Here is a 19769-nt window from a genome sequence, read left to right as displayed (position 1 = left end):
CCTGTGTTCCTCAAGAGAGTTTGCTTGTACATTTCAAGGTTAACCGAAAGAGACCCAAAATCATCGACTCTGATGGTTTTCGGGCAATAGAAGTGGTGATTAATTTGAATATCCATAAAACATGTTCAAAAAATAATCGTTTTGAGATTTTTGAAACCTCAAATGAAAACAGACTATCCAGTATTACAAATCATCGTAGCATGCTACCTATACATCCCAAACTATTCATACACTTGGCCAACTATCCAACTCATGCTTGATTTACTAACCACCCTCATTTCCTTTTTTTTCAAAAAATTTTCCTCTACATCTTCCCTTTATTGGAAAACATTTCCAAAAAAAATTTAGGCCAAACTTTTCTCCAAAACGTTTCAAAAAAAATCAGAAAATATTTTTCCCAAATCATTTTAACAAATCTTGGCTTTTCTTTTTGAAAAGTTTCCCCTCGATAACTTTTCTATTATAGAAACATCCATCTTTTAAAAAATATATTCTCCCCAACATAGATTATAAAAATTTTAAATAAGTTTTGAGCCAAACAATTATTTTAAAAAAACAATTAAAGGAAAATGCAACTAAAAATAAAATATTACATTTAAAAACATAACAAGGAAAAATGTCCAATTGGATCTAGCATGGCAAGAGCAAACCCATTCATTAATATAGCTCTACGGTTACGAGAAAGATCCAGGGCTCATTTGGCAAGACTCCGGCTCCTCCTAAAACGATTCCGGCTCTAACTTCTCTGGTGGAGCGACTTCTGTTATGTAGATGGAGCCGTTTTGTAAACCGTTTGGTAAAATGGCTCCTCATGTTTTGCCATGAGTTGATAAAGATGTCAAATGTCCATTATACCCCTGACTATTTTGCATTATGATTTTAATCAATTTACAGTGTGGTTTCAATTGAAACAAAAATGATTAATTAAAATAATATAGATTAACTAATAATTTCTTTTTTCTATTTTCATTCCCTTTATATTTTTATTTTTATATTTTTCTCTTTTCCTCTTTTTTATTTTTCTCTTTTCTCACCTTCTTTTCCTCGCTTATCGTGTGGCCCTTTATTTGTTTTCTTCCTTATCCAAAGGAACCGGTCCACCAAAACCACACGTCACCCCTCTCATTCATCTCTTTCTTCTCGATGCATCGCTTCCTCCGTTCCCCACCGTGAGCGGCGCGCTTCGCTATGCCCAGCCACACCTGTCCAGCACCGCGCATTGCATATCCAGTCTCCTCCACCGCTGCGCCCCATCGATGTGTTGCGTCGGCGCTGCGGTCGTTGCCGCTCATCTCAAACCCAGCCGCGCAAGCGCCCCCGCCGTGCACATGCCGTCAGCAGTTGCCTTCCTCCCTTCACCGCTAGTCAAGGGTATTCTTGCCAAGAACCATAGGAGGTGGAGGTGAAGCCGGTAGGAGTCATAATTTTTTGCTCCTCCCTCCTAGTGGAAGCCACTGAGGAGCTTCTCCCCGGTTTCACCACCGAAGCCATTTGCTTTTTTCTCTTTCGCACAGCTTCGGTAAAAACGGCTCCAGAGCTGTTCCTAGAGCCCTACCAAACTGGCTCCTGACTTCTGATCCTAACAGTCTACAATCATGTGAGAGTGAAAAAGAGAAGGGGAGGGACAAGGAACAAAGTGAGGGCAATACTATAGTGTATACTGCAGGTTAGACTTGATTGGTATGGCTTACGGTATGCAAAAGGGGCGGTCCAGATTGCTGGGAACAAGATTCATTTGCGTTCCCGGCTTGTGCAGCCTGCACAAGGCGTCGGTGGCGAGTGATTCGGCTCACCTCCCATCCGCGAGTCCACCGCTCCGCCGTCGGGAAGCTCGTCCATCGGCGCCAAGTTGAAGACCCCGCCGCCCGCCGGCACCTCAAGCGTCCGGCATGGTCGAAGCCCTGGACTCCTCCGACAACAACGCGGCCGCCCCACAACTCCAATTCCTCCGTGCGGAAGCAGCAGCGGCTGGAGGAGCTCCACCCTGGTAGCGGGCGCTGGGGTCAGGCCATCTCTATCGGCATGGAGACGCCGTCCTTGACGGGCATGGAGAAGAAGAGCCGCGCCGCAACGGAGGCGGAATGCGGAGCTGGACCGGGGAGAGGACGGCGCAACGCGTGGTGCTGGACTCAGTGTGGTGGCGCGCGGAGACCTGCCGAGGAGCGTGCGTGCAGCTCAGCGAGGCTGAGAGGTGGAGGCTGTCGAGGTCACGCGCGTATACCAGGCCATGACTCTCTTCTTGCCCCAACAATTGATAATTTGAGATCTCGTGCTTTGTTTTGACAATTTGAGTACTCGAAATCCGTTGCTTCAGTTTATTTTTATCTTGAAACACCACCAAATTGAGGCATATCTCGGTGATTTGGATGTTCCGTACTTGAAGTGCACGACCGATGCAGCACTCAAGGTGTTTGAGGTAATGGCCGGGAGGATGCAGCACTCCACCTGCTGATGCATGGTATGGTAAACTCACCACATAGCAAAAGGGTGACTTTACACAATGCAGGCCAATAAACCAAACACGTTCTTCGCAAGCCAGGTTAAGCCTAGTATAGCAACCAAACATGCCACATTGCATTGCTCTAGGCTAGCCTGGCTTAGTTTCTACCCAGGATTGGTATAAGCCAAGTAACTAATCACTACCTATATAAAAGCGTACAAAGCCATTGGTCCGTCTCACAGGGATAAGGGATAATGATCCAAATAGGATGGCTCTTTCTTAGTTAAGTCTGTGAAAAAGTATCATGGTGCCCTGAGTCTTTGAGACGTCTGTGGTGGTATCGCTACATCAACAGGGGTCACTATAAATTGTTAAAAAGAATACTGCATAAGAGATGGTATTTCATCTATCTATCAACAAGTGTGCATGTACCGCATTATGCTGCAGATAGATCACTGTTTGCACTAAATGTATCACATACATTTTTAAAGCTACCAAACAATCTAAAAGGTATTTATAACATGTCACATATAAAAATATTGCGACTTGGGGACCCTGGCGCAGCATGCCCCCCCTCCCCTCCTCGAGGGAGGCGACTCCCATGGCGACGGCCAACTTGCCCCACCTCCCTGAGCCAGATCCACCACCACCGACGCCGCCCCCCACAGATCCGGATGCGCCGGGCAACCACCGCCCCCAAGTTCACTCTACTTTTTAGCGCATCTGATCTCGTGATGATTACAATTAGTAATAGACAGATAAGATAGCATTTACCCTTATTATATTCCCTCCAAGCATCAATGACCAGCTGATTTACAACGTGCTTGCGCACAGGCACAGCACACACCAAGGGCAATCACACAGCTAGAACGAGAACTTGAAGACCATGTCGTGCTTGTACACCTGACCGGGCCTGAGGGTCTGCGACGGGAACTCGGGGTGGTTCACGGCGTCCACGTACCCCATCGTCTCCAGGCAGAACCCGCCGTGCTTCTCGTACACCTTACCGTCCTTCCCCTTGATGTGGTTGAGGTAGTTCCCCGTGTAGAGCTGCATGGTCGGCTGGTTCGCCCACAGCTCCAGGGCCCTGCCGGAGGCGCCGTCCCGGGCGTGCGCCACCGGCCGCATCCCTTCCCCGTCGATGATGTAGTTGGTATCGTACCCGATGACTTTGCCGCTCGTGACCCGGCGGATGCGCGCCCCGATCGCCACCGGCGTCCGGAAGTCCAATGGCGTTCCGGCGACGGGCTCGATGCGGCCCGACGACGGGAGGAGCTCCTCGTCCAGCACGGCGTGCCGCGACGCGTGGAGCCGGAGCGTGTGGCCCAGGACGTCGCCGCTGCCGTGCCCGCCCAGGTTCCAGTACGCGTGCAACAGGAAGTTCACGGGCGTCGCCTTGTCCAGCGCCGTCCCGTTCATGTGCACCCCCAGCGTGTACGGGCCCGACATGCGGTACGTCACGTAGGCGTCCACGTTCCCAGGAAGACCTGCTCGATCGCAAGTTACAGTCCATCATGGTTACACACTCCACATTATACAGCACAAACGATTGAAAATTTTGATCAAAATTCAGTCAAAGTTAGACTATGATCCACTTGTGGGTGCACATACCTTCCTCGCCGTCGAAGCTGCGGTAGTAGAAGGTGATGTACGGGGAGTCGCCGCCGCCGACGTACTCCTTCACCGTCCAAATGCTCTTGCTGAACCCTCTGCCACCACCTGAATAAATGAACATGTACAGTAGCAGCTGAATTTACCGACTGGGGGGGCTATTGTTTCCGAGCAGAAACTAATCGTCCTCTGGGTGTAGGCCGGCTCCCATACCGTGAATTGTGTTGTTGCCGTCGTTTTTGTACATGTGGTAGACTTTGCCGTCGAGGACGAACCGGCCCCGGGCAACCCTCTGCGCGATGCGCCCCGTTATCGGCCCGAAGTAGGAGGCGTCGTTCTGGTCGAGCAGAGCAAAATTGCAGAGAATAACTTGAAATGAGTACGAGACAGAAGAAATAATGCAACAAATATGTCATTTTCTACCAGGTCAAAGCTTGCTACTTGTAGATAAGCCTTTCTGAAAATTTGGTTGCTGGCGGAAGATTAGATCATGAATTGAAAATTATGTTATTGGCGTGAGGCAATTTTTAACTAGTATGACCTCACGAAAGGAACTGCAATAATTGCATATGATGCCGAGAATAAAGCGAAAGAACAGCTACAAATGTCTGTCGACTTTCTGATCTTCATGATTTTCTCTGTTTTCTTTCCATCTGGTGCTAGTACTGTTCTCATCTTGATGCCTTAAACGTATACGAAGTGGGATGCATGAAAAAGCGAGCATCATGTGCAAGCAGATTTTGTCTTAATTCTTAAACAGATACTGTATGGTACGTACTGCTAGAGTTCTTGAGCCTCGCAGAGGGCATCAGGCCATGCCGAGTAAGAAATTCATTAATCTCTACGTTCGGGCGTGCGCACCACTTTCTTACAGTTGAACTTGTTGGGCATGTAAAATATTATTAGTTGAAGTACAACCGGATCATGATTCATGAGTGAGGGGAAAAAAGGCTGTGGCATGCATTGTTCTCACACAAATCCGTTTGCCCTACAGATGGCAAATGCTGAATGCAGGCATAGTTTGCTGAAGAAAGATGTGTGGATGGAAGAGCAACATTCAGAGTGGTTTTGGTGATCTTACAACGTATTCAGCGATGGTGTCCATGCCGAGGACGACATCCGCCAAATTCCCTGCAGAAGAACAAGCCAGCCAAGGAATTAAGCTTGGCACGAAAGGGAGCGAAGAAAGATCCCAGATTCCCAGCAACGGGGCACACAACACAAGAGGCGATAACAGGGATCAGAACACCGCAGGCCGGGTACCTTTGGAGTCGGGGAAGACGATGGACATGACCCTGGCGCCGAAGTTGGTGACCTTCACGGAGAAATCCCCCTTCCTGAGCTCGTACACGCCGACCATCTTCCTCGCGCCGGCGCCGGCAGTGGCCAGCTGCGCGGAGGCCGCGATGAGGCCGCACAGCAGCGCGAGGAGCAGCTCGCGCCTCGTCATTGACGACGTACGGCCGCCGCTGGGCGCTGGCTGCTAGCAGAAGCCGCCGGAAGAAGCACAGGTCACAGGAGCAGAGTGAGCAGTGCAGTTAAGGAGAGGATGGCCAGAGGTGGGGCAGGCATGCGCGCGGCTGCCGGGATCCCGCAGCCGCAGGCGATGGGCACTCATCACCTAATATAGGCGGCTATCAGTTGGGGACGCGGTGGCGATGGCGATGGCTTTGGATGGGCTTGAAGCGGTCGCTCCTCCTCCCCGGACGTGTAGTGCAGTCAAATGGTTGGGCCATCATGCACGAGCACGCTGCCGGTTTTTCTGTACGCGTCCCGTTCCCACGATTCGCCCCGTCCGACAGCTCCCCGTGCTCATCAATCCGTCGTCGTCTTTTGACCCTATGAGGCTGTGACTGTTAGCTGCTGTTAGAATTCGATCGTGACTGTGCATGTGTCACTGTCAGTCCGTCACCATGACTCCATGAGCGCCGCAACCGTGTGCCGGCAGCGAGGCCAGTAACGGCCACCGGTTGACCGTGGACCTCCTCCTCCTATGGGCTAGGACGTGGCCCGTGGACGTTTGGCCCAGTAACAACAAGATCATCAGATCCTGAATTTTAGAGTGTAGTCTATTTTTTTGGGGGGAACATAGTGGTCTAAATTTGATTGCACAAGTCGTGGGCACACACAAATCTCGGCGATAAAACATTAGTATTTGCAAATTGACTTCAGATCAGATATTTTTATTGTGTCTCAGCCTCTCAGGCTCTCAGCTCCCAGGTGACAGTCGTCTCGATAGTACAGCAGCCAGCTAGAACGAGAACTTGAAGACCATGTCGTGCCTGTACACCTGCCCGGGCCTGACGATCTGCGAGGGGAAGTTGGGGTGGTTCACGGCGTCGGGGAACCCCTGCGTCTCCAGGCACAGCGCCCCGTACTGCCCGTACACCTTCCCGCCCTTCCCCTTGACGTCCTTGAGGAAGTTGCCCGTGTAGAACTGCACCCCGGGCTGGTTCGCCCACAGCTCCATCGCCCTCCCGGACCCGCCGCCGTCCCGGACCACGGCCACCTTCCGCAGCGCCGCCGCCCCGGCGCCCCCGTCCACGGCGTAGTTGGTGTCGTACCCGTAGATCCCGGCCTTGCCGCCGTAGATCGCGCGGACGTGCGCGCCCACGGGCGTCGGCGCGCGGAGGTCGTAGGGCGTGCCGGCCACGGGCACCACCGCGCCCGTCGGGATCAGGGCGCCGTCCACGGGCGTGTACCGCGACGCGAACAGCTGCACGGTGTGGCCGAGGATGTCGCCGCGGCCCTGCCCGGCTAGGTTCCAGTACGCGTGGTTCGCAAGGTTCACCGGCGTCGCCTTGTCCAGCGCCGTCGCGTTCATGTGCAGGCTCAGCTCGTAGCGGCCCGACAGCCGGTACGTCACGTACACGTCCAGGTCGCCGGGGAACCCTGTTTCAAGCAGAGTACATTAATTTATTTGTTTAGCACTTGCAATGCTACAGTTTGTTCAAGCGTGCCGTTTTCACTTTCATTTTTCTTTGAACGCAAATGCCGTTCTCGCTTTTCATTCTGTTAATTCAGCTCCCCTACAATTCTACAAAAAATGGATTGATTCAAACGTGCCGCTTTCAGTCTGTCAAATCAGCTCTCTACAGTAGTTGGTCAAATCTACAGTAGCACAACTAAATGCTCCAGATCTGACTGTCTGGGATAGCCAAAAACATTGATTTTTTTTTTGGTCAAAGATGATTACTCCTAAAAATAAAGAAACACAACCATGTGCCATATTGGGGTGTATATTAATACTATCATCGTTTTGCATAGGTGTTACCTTCTTCGCCGTCGAAGCTGTGGTAGTACAACGTGATGTACGGGGAGTCACCGCCACCGACATAGTCCTTCACAGTCCAAATAACCTTGCTGAACCCCCTCTTACCACCTAGTAATAAGTAAACAAGATCAAGTTAAATTCAATCAGTGTTCATGGAGAGCCAGGGAGTTCTCTCTCCCAAGTGCACAAGATTTTGAAGTCTCTGGATTCTGAGGCGTACCGTGGAGGGCATTCTTGCCATCGTTAGGGACCAGATGATAGACTTTTCCATCGAGCACAAATCGCGCGTTAGCTACCCTGTTGGCTACGCGGCCGACGAGCGCTCCAAAATAATAACTACCATTCTGATCAGAAAGATCCCGACAGCAAAATGAAGTTAGGAGCGTTATTTAGTTATTTATACCTCCATAATAATAATAAAAGAATCAGGAACAACGTGATACTGTGGAAATCGCATCGCTTTCCGACGATTATAGACGATTCTTTTGCCCAAAAAACATGCTGCCAAGCTTTTTGTTTGGAAAAGATCTGAAAAGTTTCCCTACTTGCTGGCACAAGAGTTTGCTTGTGGTTATGCAGGTTTTAGTTCAGTCACATCCACACCGTGCACAGAGATGTGAAGCTTACCTCTGTATGGCTAAAAATTAGGGAACAAGTTGCCAGGCCTGACAGGCACCACATGGTGAAGATTTATTATTCCCTCATTTCGATCTCATAAACCATCTCACGGGCAAGATAACATGGCCACCAGGCACCAGCACAAAGAAAACTGCATCCAGCTGATCGCTTTTGTCGATTCTTCTGGTCGTCAGAGTATATTTTCCTTACTCATCTTTGTTTTCTTAGCATGTCGCTGTGAGACGCGGCCAACACATCTCAGTTTTCTTTCTGTGGGGGGCGTGTTTTCAATGCCTGGGACCTCCATGTGTGTAGAAAACTGAGCTCAAACTGAAGGCGACAGAAACGGTCCTATGGTCCATGAGCTTGGTTTTTAATGTCTGAATGATTGACTGGCTGACGGTGGTTTTGCCGGATGTTCAGGTGGGGGCGGCGATTAAGTTGCGAACATCTGCTTCGCGGATGAAACCAAAATGGTGTGCAAGATTAAAATGGCAGATTCAGTCAATCATTCAGTAAAAATTGGCAGTTGAGTGAGTAAAGGTATGCAGTGTCGAGGGTGTATAATCACGCAGATTCCGACTACGCTATGCAGTCGTACAATCTGCGCGGGCCGATCGATCGGCGAGGTGACTCACTGACACATACTAGTCCTCTAACTCATGCAGATAGAAATTAAACCAAGCAGAGGACACACGGCACAAGTTGTGTTAAGAAGAACTTGGAGCGATTGGAGCTGCGAGCTTACCACGTAATCAGCAATGGTGTCATAGCCGAGGACAACGTCAGCCAGATTCCCTGCAAGCAGAAGTTGGGCAGCAAAGGTTTCAGTCCCACTCGGAATACGCAGCACGATGAACTGAACGCAGAAACCCGAAGCAAGGGGAAAGGGAGTAATCACAGCGCGGGGAAACCCGCGCCATGGGGTCTTGGAAGAAAGAAGAAGCAAGAAAGGCACGCGCAGGATCGCGCGCGACACACCTTTACAGTCCGGCAGGACGACGGAGGTGAGCGTGGCGCCCCAATTGGTGACCTTGACGGAGAAATCGCCCTTCCGGAGCTCGTACACGCCGACCATCTTCCTCCCGGCCGCATTTGCGCCGGCGGCCGCGGCGAGGGCGGCCAGCAGCGCGAGGAGCAGCAGCGGGGCCGGGGCTCTAGCCATGATGCGGCCTTCCCGAACACAGCAAGTGTGTGTCAGCTTGTCAGGCCCCTCGACGTAAAAAGGAGGAAGGAGACGAGGACGGAAGGAGTCGACGGGGCGACCGGCGACAGCTACCCGGGATGGAGATGGACGGATGCAGTCAAAGATATAGATGGGGTGCGTGCGATAAGATGCTGCCAATTTGTAGTGGTCACTCCTCCCTCGGTTCCTGCTCCCGTCGTCCCGAGGTCCGCCGATTGAATTGTCAGCACGCCGGAGGGGGACGGCAGCGCTTGTCCCGTGCGCCGGTGCCGTGCGTTTCCCTTTGTCCCCGCCTCCCCGGGGCCCAATCTCGCGGTCTCACCCATCCCACCGTCCGTCCCTTGTCCAAGGGGTTTCACTAGGGTGTCACACACTCACACTCACATGGACTGCGAGTGGCGAATGCGCCGCATGATGATAGTGGTGGACCAGCGCAGCGCCGGGACGTACGCACATTCTCGGCGGATCGCCGGTTCCACGCTGACACGCATGGATGCTATGTGTGGGTGCGCACGCACTCGAAAATCCGCAGCTTTGATCAGGCAAGAATGATCACTTGGTGACTTGGCGTGCGCAGCGTCCGGAAAACAGCTTTAGCCTTTAGCTAGCCTTTTGTTGCCCAAGGCGTTGCCGCCTCGCCGGGGGAGTGAAAGTGAACGCGGGCGGGCGGCGCCGGCGTCGTTGTCCGGCTGCAGTCGAGACGGCAGGCACGCGCGGCGTGGAAGCCCACAAGTCGTACGGTCGCATCCGTTGCAGGCGTGGATCAAGAACAGTCTAGCACGGGAGGCGACTTGCACGCCCTCGAGTTTCGCACTGGAAAGGGCTGCGATGCGAGTGTACCAGCCGGGCCGACGTTGCCATCCCGCGGACGACGGACGGCCGCTGGGCTAAGTGGGCTACGGGCCACGAGAAAGAAACAAACGGGCACTGGGCCCAGCGCACACATACCAAGCCTTCATCCCCCCTCAAAAAAAAAAAACATACCAAGCCTTCATCACACAACAAACAACTCCCTTCGCCGCCGCCGCCGGCGGCAGAGACTACCGCCGGGCGGTAAGCAGTTCAACACATGCCCCTGCTGCTTTGTGCTAAGCTACTGACAGACAGAGCGAAAGGATCACCAAGACTAATACTGACAGACAAAGTTCAAATACACACCCCTACCCTTACTATGGCGCGTCGGAGGAACTTCTAGCAACGACACCGCGTTCTGGTACAGTGACCTTATTACAACACAACCCGCACAAGATAAGACCGATCGCTCTTCCGACCAAACTTCCCGGCTCGCCGGCGCTAGAAGGAGAACTTGAACAGCATGTCGTGCCGGTACGCCTGCCCGGGCCTGACGATCTGCGAGGGGAAGTTGGGGTGGTTCACGGCGTCAGGGAACCCCTGCGTCTCCAGGCACACCGCGCCGTACTGCCCGTACACCTCCCCGCCCTTGCCCGTCACGTTGCCGAGCCAGTTGCTGGTGTAGAGCTGCACCCCTGGCTGGTCTGCCCACAGCTCCAGCACCCGCCCCGACTGGGGGTCCCAGAGGCGCGCCACCTTCCGGAACCAACCGCCCCCGTCCACCGCGTAGTTGATGTCGAACCCGGCCATGCCGGCACCGGACACGAGCCCGATGCGGGTCCCCAGGGGCGTCGGCGCGCGCAGGTCGTAGGGGGTGCCGGACACAGGCGCGACCTCGCCCGTGGGGATCATGTTCCGGTCCACGGGCGTGTACCGCGACGCGAACACCTGGATGACCTGGCCCAGGACGTCGCCGCTGCCGTGGCCGCCCACGTTCCAGTACGCGTGGTTCGCCAGGTTCACCGGCGTCGCCTTGTTCAGCGCCGTGGCGTTCATCCGGGCGCTCAGCTGGTACGGGCAGGACAGCTGGTAGGTCACGTACACGTCTAGGTCGCCAGGGAATCCTGCAAAACCATCAGATGCGTCGTCATCGCGTTTTGGGTAAGAACGTTAAGACTCGTGGGAGATAAACAAGTTTAAGTCAGCTCATTGGAATGAGTACGACTGAACTGAATATATCAACTTGCTCAAACTTCAGATTGACCTTCTTGGAGTCGCCAAATTTCAGCAAGATCAGCACAACATGAAGATTTACGTGAAAGAACGTTTCTAAGAGTATAGTTTTTGGGTGTACATGCATTGGTTTGCACCATACCTTGCTCCCCGTCGAAGCTATGGTAGTAGAGGGTGATGTATGGGGAGTCCCCACGGGGCACATACTCCTTCACCGTCCAGATGACTCTGTTGAACCCCTTGAGGCCACCTTATGATTTATACACACAATGGCAGTAAAACAAAACCAGTGAACCATAGGTCATACATATCGATGCGCATTGAGATTCTCACATGAGGTTGGAGAAAATGAAGTGAGTTCCGGAGTTTACCGTGAAGTACAGTCGTGCCATCTTTGTTCAGATGGATGGTTTTCCCATCGAGAACGAAGCTGCCGTTGGCGATTCTATTGGCTACTCGTCCAACCACAGTTCCAAAGGCAGAAGAAGCATCCTGAATAAGTATAGTTCATGATTACAGTTCAAGACAAGAAGTCCGGTTCATCAAAAGGAAAACATTAAACTCGCTCTGTATGGTATTGCGGCGGCCGCACATGGATTATTTTTGTTAGATCTGCATGCTACAAATAGCTAGAAGCATCTTTTAGATACACAACACTCTGCACATGGATTATTTATGACGTTACCACATATTCTGCAAGGGTGTCATACCCAAGGACAACATCAGCCAGATTTCCTACACAGCAAGAAATATGCAAAGCTTGTCATGCACCATGCACTATATCACAGAACAATATGTGGCATGCATTCTTGAAGCAAGGAAACCGTACCTTTGGAATCAGGAACAATCACAGACATGAGGGTGGCTCCCCAGTTGGTGACCTTGATGGAGAAATCCCCCTTCTTGTTCTTGAGCTCGTAGACCCCAACCGTCTTCCTCACTGCATCAGCTCCACAGGCCAATGCAAGGCACAACAACAAACCAACAGGGAGCAAGGCAGCTCTAGCCATTTGGGTGACACTGTTAGCACAGAGTAGTGTGCATCACCCTACAAGATGAGAGAAGGAACAGATGTATATATGCAGATGGCTAGATGCCCTTCACTATTCTCCTCTCTCAAATTTTCAGTGACAAAAGGTCAAAACTCAGCATCCCCATGCTGTAATCCAACGCCTCATTTTTTTTCTAGAGATCTGAGAATTACTGGTACTTTATTTTGAAAAAGGAGAGTTGCTGCTACTTCAATTTAATTGTGCCTCTTCCCCCTTGCGCCCTCATGGAAACCGTGCCTGTGGTATAAACAAACTAAACACACGAGGTCCTTATACAATACACCTCAACTTTCAACACAAGAATTCCCTTCCAACCTTGCATACAATAATCATAAGCAAAAAGGAAAACAACAAATATAGAACATATCTAATCATGTTTGGGCAACTGTAGACAGTGCTCTCATATAACATAGTTTGGGTTTCAGTTTTATTTGGTGCAATACCTTTGGTTTAGGTTTTAAAGGTGAATTGTTAGATACATGTTTCTACTCTCATCATCAGGACCAATGCTTTGTGTAGTCAACCTGTGTTGCCCTCTTTTCTCATAGGATCTCATCTATTAACTAGAAAACAGGTGAGTTCCGCACTTACATCAGTACATCACCCTTTGAGCAAAGGCAGGGCAAAGATGCTCCTGGAATAGCGTCTGCATATCAGATAAGATCCAGACCAAGATAGGTGTCCGATACTTCCTCAGATTATGCGTTGCCATATGATTCTATGCAAAGATACAAGGGTTCTTCCTATGTGGCTATGCCTCGCCCAAAAGAGGCCCAAAAAAAAAACAGCCAGCTCAAAAACCTTGTTCCAATCTCATAGCAGACAACCTACCTAAAGGCCAGATCTCTACAGCTGCTGTAACATAGAGAGGGAGACCATCAGTCCCTTGCCCTGGACCGCACCACACTGTGCAGAGCAGTTCATGACGCGCTCCAGCTCCTTGTTCTGGAGGAGCTTCACAGTAGAGTCCTCCGCACCAGCATCCAGGCTTCTGTTCTCAGTAACAAAGAATCAAAACTTGTTACTGTCAGCTTCAAAAATTTGTAAACTATATTGCACAATCAAAGTTCAAGATTCTGCATGAATGCGCAAACAAAGATGGAATCTTAATATGACACCACCACTGCATCAAAAGCTTATATGGACTAATTGCTCATGATGAGGGAAAGGTAGGTACAGGACTACAGGCAGAGGATGAATGTTTACTGGAGCACTGTAATTACAGTGAGATTTTTAGCCATCTATTACTGCCAAAAAATGCAGCTGGCATTTAGAGCACGGCTAGGTTTTTCTTTTTAACCCCTTAATGGTATCGATCTTTTTTGCACAAAACTAGCCCTGAAAATTCTAAAAATAAGGAAAGAAAGAAAGGCTAACCTGCTGGTGCTCGAATTCAGACCACATGATGATCGCTGGTATTGACTTCTGGGGTTCAAAGCCTGAAAACATCCATGAAATTTGCAGGGTACAAGAGTATGACATGAAATGCACAACTGAAGCAAAACATGACAGAAATGCACTAATTTCTTATAACTCGATGACCTTGAGAAGGTCATATACAGTATTCAGTGAGGACCACATCGATGGCCTTCTCCAGCAAAATACTAACTTAGCCTATTTTAAGGAACAGTTCTGAACTAAGGAAAAGAAGAGAGAAAAAATAGGAGTCCATTGGGGTCTCCAGTAAAACATTTCCTTCCAAAAAGGAACAGAAGCTGTCACAAACGATCGCACACACTGATGTGCTTGCCACACAGTATAGCACAGCGGGCAGGAATTTAAGAACTATGGAATGAAGCCCTGCTAGATATCATGTACAATATATGAACACAAGCTGTCACAAACGATCGCACACACTGATGTGCTTGCCACACAGTATAGCACAGCGGGAAGGAATTTAAGAACTATGGAATGAAGCCCTGCTAGTTATCATGTACAATATATGGTTGCTTTTAATAGTGGAACCAACAAATGGACATGACATAATATCTTGATTAGCATTTTGATTTCCCAGGAAAAAAACATTAGATCCATTCAAGACAAAACAATGTCAACACTGACATTAAAAACTGCTACATGAGCTTTGCGTTAGTACTCCACCCACATTTAGAGTTACTAAGTATAGTATCACGACAAAATTCATGTCAGAGAACCCTAATTACACCTTTTAGCTAAGCGGCTGACTCCTTAATGACTGACCCCATTCTAACCCTTCTATGCAAAGGTAATTGTCAAAAGCTGTAGAAGGAAAACTATAAAACTTGCAAGTGTCGACAACTTCTGCTTGATTGCTTCAAAATGGTAAGGTCAACCAAGGCAGACCGTCGTCAACTGTCTTAATCAACATTAGGAAGTTCCATTTGCCTCCACTGTTTCTGTGTTCCCTTGAAGGAGTTCTTTAGAAATAGCAGCTGGGTCAAGCTCATAGCTATCTTTGGGGACATTTGGAGATTCTTCGCCTGACATCCTGTAAAAAGGAACTTGATGTGAAAATCGAAACATCTCTTCTTTGGGAATCTTCATGGTAGCGTTCAGATCCTGTTGGCGCTCAAATACTGTTCGAAACCCAGCAACTTTAACTAAGGGAATAACGTTGATGCCATGATCTTCATCATAACCATCTAGCACCTCAACCACATCGTAGGCATGGAGCACACTATCTGGAGTATCTTCATCCCAGTCAGGGGACCAATTCTGATAAATAGCCCAGATGTCACCTTTCTGTGGATAAATTTTGATAACCCCACGCAGCCCTTTCTCCCATTTCATCTGGTGAGAGAACATGTTGACTATATCACATGTTTCAGATTTACCAGTCCTGAAATCACCACATGTCTTTGTGAAGCCAGAAGAAACCCAATTCAAAGGCCCAAATTCACTATTTGTCTTTGATTCGAGATAGCACATTCTGAGCTTGAATGGTTTCAAGGAGAGAACTTTCTGAATAAATGCATAATAACGAGGCATGCCATCTTCGTCATCATATGTAGCCCAAATTTGGTCGCTTTGAAAAGATTCCTCGGTGCGATCCTTGTCAAAATCATGGAAATCAGGATCAGGAACATTATAGGACAAGGGGTCATCATCTTCATTTTCAGCATCTGAGCTCATATTAGAACAAATCTCTTTTGGATCAGCATGAACATCTTTACTGGTAGTAGGATCATCTGATGCGAGAGCTTCATTATCCCCTCCATTTTCCTTAACCACATGTTTCTTGCTCGCTTTTTCACTAGCAGCAACTTTGGATGTTTTACTTTTTATTTCTGCTAGCTTGTTTCTCAGGTCATTTTTCGCTTTTTCCAGCAAAAGACCCCTAACATCCAACTGAGAGAAGGTCTTGGCTAAACTTATGTGGATTGGAGGCCTGGTTTTCCAATTGAGTCCACCATTAACGCCTTGAAACTCATAGACCCCAATGTTGGTTGAAAAAGATATATTCACACCAGGCACTCTAAAACAATTTGCTCCAGGACCTGGTACGACCGATGAAGAACCAACTCCAGAATCTTTAGTCCTCATCTTCTTTCCTGATGCAACATCACCTGTTCCATGATTAATGTTCTCTGACATGCTTCCATGCCTTTTTAGAGGATTGTACTTCCGACGAAGAGCCTCCTCCCTTCTCGCAGCTGCTTGTGCCTCCTCCCTCTCCCTCTTAACTTTTTCATACGTCTGATGAACTACATTAGCAGCTTGAGCAGCAGCAGCAGATGATGCAGTGGCACTAGCTGCACCAGCAGCCCTTGAAAATGGACCCCACTGCATATTTCTATTAGTTCTTGCATTTTTATTTGCACCACTGCTGTTTGAATCCTGAACCAGAGTCTCAGTTGGTGGTATTGGTACCTCTTTTGCTAGGAATGGCTCACGGCAACTAGGGCAACGAAGATGGTGATTCAGATACACCCTGAGGTACTCATAATTCATCTTGCATTTGTTGCATGAGGTCCAAAATGTAGGAGGTTTCGCCCCAGGTGCAGGGGTAGAAGAGGAAGGTGCAGGAGAGGGTGCGGATGGTGGTGGAGGTTGAGGTGGGCGTCGGCGCACGGCAGGTGTTGCTGGTCCCGCTGTTTTCTTGTTTACTGTTGGCTTGGAGGCGGCAGCAGCATTAGCTGCGAAATTATAGAAGCCATTAGATGCACCAGGAGCCGCACTTGCCTTACTTGATTGAGTTGTCCTCTGTTGGAATGCCCTTACATTCCTCTTTTGGTCGTATACTGCTCTCTTGGTTTTATCGGAAAGCACTGTATATGCCTCTTTGACCATCTGAAAAGCACCCTCAGCACCCACTTGCTTGTTCTTGTCAGGGTGTAGCAGAAGAACAAGCTTCCTGTACTGTTTCTTGATCGTTTCATCATCCGCTGCTGTCGTAACAGAAAGGATAGAGTACCAGTCCTTCTCCCCTGCAACCTTCACCTCCGAAGCAAGATAGATCTCAAAGGTGGCAATCATCTGAGCAATGCCTTCAAGATCGGGAAAGAGTGCCTGAGCCTTGAGAGCGAATTTCCTGGCACCTTGCAGGTCCTTCGCTTCAAACTTCTTCTTTGCAATATCCTTTGCCCTTTTGGCCTCATCTCTATTGCATTCCATTTCTTCACACCTCGGAAAGTACAAATAGCCACACCTCTTTACAATTGATTCACAGAATTTCGGTCCTCAGAGCCCCCAAACAATTTTCACCAGTCAGCGCCGAACCCTGAGCATACAAGATGTTTTCAAACCCTGTAAAAATGGAAGTGAATGTTACCTAAAATTACGAAACTTACAGCAGCTGTAAACAGGGGCGAACCCAGTGTAGGAGAGGGGTGAGCGGTGTAACACGAGACCATAATTTTGCAAAGAATCGAAGTTAGTAGGTGCTACACATGCATATAATTGTAAATGTTTCAGATCCGAGTACAAATGGCTAACATTAGGGTTTGGGGTGCTCGGTTTCGCACAGCAGGAAGGGAAGGGGAGGGGAGGGAAGGGAAGGGGCGGGCATACCTGGTGGGTGCTCGTCGCGGGCGAAGGGCGGCACCAAGAACGGCGAAGGCGGCGCCGTCGCCCGATAATCGCCGCCTGGGGAAAATCACGAGAGTGAGGTGCACGGGAGACCGGCGAACGGTGAACCCAACAGCCAGCGCCGTGCTCGGGCCCTCGATGGCAGCGTATGGCTGATTCCTTTTTTAATTCCTCAATCATTTTTTCCTCTATTCGAATATATAAATATATAAAATTCCATGGACCTCTCAGCAAAAATAGCCGATCCACGACATCATCGAAATGCAGTCGTCGAATCTCTCAGCAGATGAAAATATACCCGTTGGATTTACTATTTGGGATATTTACTTTCAACCCCTTTTGAAACATCAAATCTCATCTTTGCAGTGGGATCCTTCCTTTTCCTCTTTATCTCCTCTTCCCACTCGCTTATCCATTCTCCTGCCTCACCTACAAATATGCCCCACACCTCATAGAAAATTTACGTGAACCAATTTTTTCATAAATGATAGAGATCGGACTCATAAAATCTGGTGATTCTCTAAGTGATGGACGTTATGGGCCGACCATGTCTCCTTTCATTTCTATACAAAGTATCAGAGTGGGTTTGAGCTTAGGGTTTTCGAGATCCATAACCACCTCCTGGGCCAAGAGGGATGCCTCCAGAAGCAGTTTGGATGGCAGAGAAAGTGGGCGTCGGGCAAAACGGTGGATGGAATATGGAGCAAACGAGGATAGCTGGTGTGCAGTGTTGACTGTGGAGGAGTGGCAAAATAGATTAGCTAGAGTGCGCTGAGGGTGTTGTAGTTGACCTAGCAGCGGAAGATAACGCATTGACATTAAAAGGACGCGGAAAAGTGTGGGACGGATTGTACGAGAAGATGCAGCGATGCAAGGTACAAAACGCCAGATCTGTTTAATCCAAAACGAACGATTCAAATATGTTACCTAAAAAATTATTAATTTTTCTGAGGGCGCACGTGCATTGCTAGCTGTAGCAACACACACTCTTTTTGCGACATCGTAGAAGAAGACGACTGTATTAGGATTAGGGTTTAGGTTTAGATTGTTGAGGAGGGATCCATGGTTTAGAGTGATGGCCAGTGGGCACCACCGGTCGGGCTATGCAAGACAACCGGTGGGTGGGCTGACGGTGGAAGCAAGCAATAAAATAGGTTAGGGTAGTAGGTGAAAGGATCTTGATGTTGCCTAGAGGGGGGGAATAGGAGTAATCCAAAATCGTCATCACTTAAAACAAATTAATCAACAACTTTCGGAATATTCTGAAAATACTTTCGGAGAATTTCGAAACTTTTGGAATCTCCGAAAAACTCTCCGGAATTTTCCGAAGATATGAAACACACGCCTTAAACATCGAAAGAATATCTCATTGTCTGAAAATCGGAATCTCCGGTTTTATCCTGGCAGTGACAACCCCTTAAACCTTATGTTAAGCAAGAGATGTAAAGATCAAACCAGTCTCAAAAGAGTATGCTCAAATGATGTATCTTTAGTAGAAACACAAAGTTCTTGCACTTCACAAACACTAACAACCGAGTAGATCAACCAATGTAAGGAGATTAATAATTAAGTAGAAGTGTAGGGGAAATGTATGCAAACCAGTGAGGGGACACAATGATTTGTTTCACCGAAATTCAGATTCACCACCGGATGAATTCTACATATCCGTTGGATGCTTTCAAGGAAGCCGGGTTGCACTTAACCCTTTCCCAACTTCACTAGTTAGCTTCTTTCCTTTCGGAGGCGAAGCTTGACCTGCACAAACTGTCCCGTGGCTCACCACACCTTGGTAGATCTTGGGCGATGCCTAGCCGTCTAGGAGGAACACATTCAAGAGTAACAAATGCTTCACTTATAACTTAACAAGGCATATCAGTGCTCAAGTGAATGAGTGCTCTTCTAGTACTCTCAAATAACTCCTCTCTACTACCCAACTCACAAGATCTTAATAAAGATCACACTACTTCACAAAGAGGGGTTGGGGAGAGCTATTTGGCTTTGGCTCAGGTTAGAACAGGCAAGAAGCACACCAGCAACTGCAAAAACAGCAACCAGTCACTGAGGGGGTCGTGGGGTATAAATACTCCACTCCCCAAACACTAGCCGTTAGACATGTTAGACCAAAATCAGAACTTCCAGTTTGCCCAAAACTGGAACCTCCGGTTTTCAAACCAACCAGTCGTTGCAAGATGAGTTCCTGATTTTTCCGAAAATATTTCCGGAAACTTCCGAAACTTTCTGACCGTTAGTGTGTACGTGTGACTTTTGTGGTTCTTTCCTCACATAGGATACTTGAGCACTGAGACTATGTCAAATGATCATGTGATGCATCCCTCTTGATTAAACTCAAGATTAAAATAAATATACCATGTTCATCTTCTTGAGCTTCATTTCCTTTAACCATGCCATACTTGATAATCATGTCTTCTTGAGAGCTGCATCAACCTTTGTCTCTTTTGTTTGAGCACTTCAACCTTGAGCTAGTGACTTGGATCAATATTCAATCACATATGAGTGAAAAACCAATTTTAGATCACAAGTCACTTCTTCATATGA

General features: G+C 48.7%; 4 protein-coding genes across 7 annotated transcripts; all 4 read right to left on the bottom strand.

Annotated features, from left to right (window-relative positions):
- Window positions 1-3204: 3204 nt before the first annotated feature.
- Window positions 3205-5661, bottom strand: LOC117865868 (uncharacterized). The gene is made up of 5 exons (XM_034750128.2): window positions 5315-5661; window positions 5133-5182; window positions 4265-4388; window positions 4052-4159; window positions 3205-3927 (listed from the first exon to the last, which is right to left on the bottom strand). The coding sequence occupies exons 1-5, from the start codon at window positions 5499-5501 to the stop codon at window positions 3305-3307; spliced, it is 1092 nt and encodes a 363-aa protein (XP_034606019.1). The 5' UTR covers window positions 5502-5661; the 3' UTR covers window positions 3205-3304.
- A 524-nt stretch (window positions 5662-6185) lies between these two features.
- LOC117862661 (uncharacterized) lies at window positions 6186-9361 on the bottom strand. Its single transcript, XM_034746162.2, has 5 exons — window positions 8925-9361; window positions 8692-8741; window positions 7546-7669; window positions 7326-7433; window positions 6186-6943 (listed from the first exon to the last, which is right to left on the bottom strand). The coding sequence occupies exons 1-5, from the start codon at window positions 9106-9108 to the stop codon at window positions 6303-6305; spliced, it is 1107 nt and encodes a 368-aa protein (XP_034602053.1). The 5' UTR covers window positions 9109-9361; the 3' UTR covers window positions 6186-6302.
- Window positions 9362-10099: 738 nt separating this feature from the next.
- On the bottom strand, window positions 10100-14036 carry LOC117864513 (uncharacterized). 2 transcript variants are annotated; one of them, XM_034748647.2, is made up of 6 exons: window positions 13584-14036; window positions 11984-13197; window positions 11840-11889; window positions 11526-11646; window positions 11297-11404; window positions 10100-11045 (listed from the first exon to the last, which is right to left on the bottom strand). In XM_034748647.2, the coding sequence occupies exons 2-6, from the start codon at window positions 12162-12164 to the stop codon at window positions 10423-10425; spliced, it is 1083 nt and encodes a 360-aa protein (XP_034604538.1). In that variant the 5' UTR covers window positions 12165-13197; window positions 13584-14036; the 3' UTR covers window positions 10100-10422. The 2 variants fall into 2 exon arrangements, with proteins under 2 accessions (XP_034604538.1, XP_072151005.1); XM_072294904.1 differs by lacking the exon at window positions 13584-14036 and having other exon boundaries at window positions 11984-13568.
- Window positions 14037-14184: 148 nt separating this feature from the next.
- Window positions 14185-17360, bottom strand: LOC117864510 (uncharacterized). 3 transcript variants are annotated; one of them, XM_034748641.2, is made up of 2 exons: window positions 17196-17360; window positions 14185-16931 (listed from the first exon to the last, which is right to left on the bottom strand). In XM_034748641.2, exon 2 carries the CDS (start codon window positions 16797-16799, stop codon window positions 14553-14555), a length of 2247 nt encoding a protein of 748 aa, XP_034604532.1. In that variant the 5' UTR covers window positions 16800-16931; window positions 17196-17360; the 3' UTR covers window positions 14185-14552. The 3 variants fall into 3 exon arrangements, with proteins under 3 accessions (XP_034604532.1, XP_034604533.1, XP_034604534.1); XM_034748642.2 differs by having other exon boundaries at window positions 14185-16905; XM_034748643.2 differs by lacking the exon at window positions 17196-17360 and adding an exon at window positions 16976-17169 and having other exon boundaries at window positions 14185-16905.
- Window positions 17361-19769: the final 2409 nt, after the last annotated feature.

The sequence above is a fragment of the Setaria viridis genome, chromosome 7 (assembly GCF_005286985.2).
Source record: "Setaria viridis chromosome 7, Setaria_viridis_v4.0, whole genome shotgun sequence".
Classification (NCBI taxonomy): Eukaryota; Viridiplantae; Streptophyta; class Magnoliopsida; order Poales; family Poaceae; genus Setaria; species Setaria viridis.
Note: the sequence above shows the minus strand (reverse complement) of the source record. Positions and strands in the feature narration are given on the sequence as shown.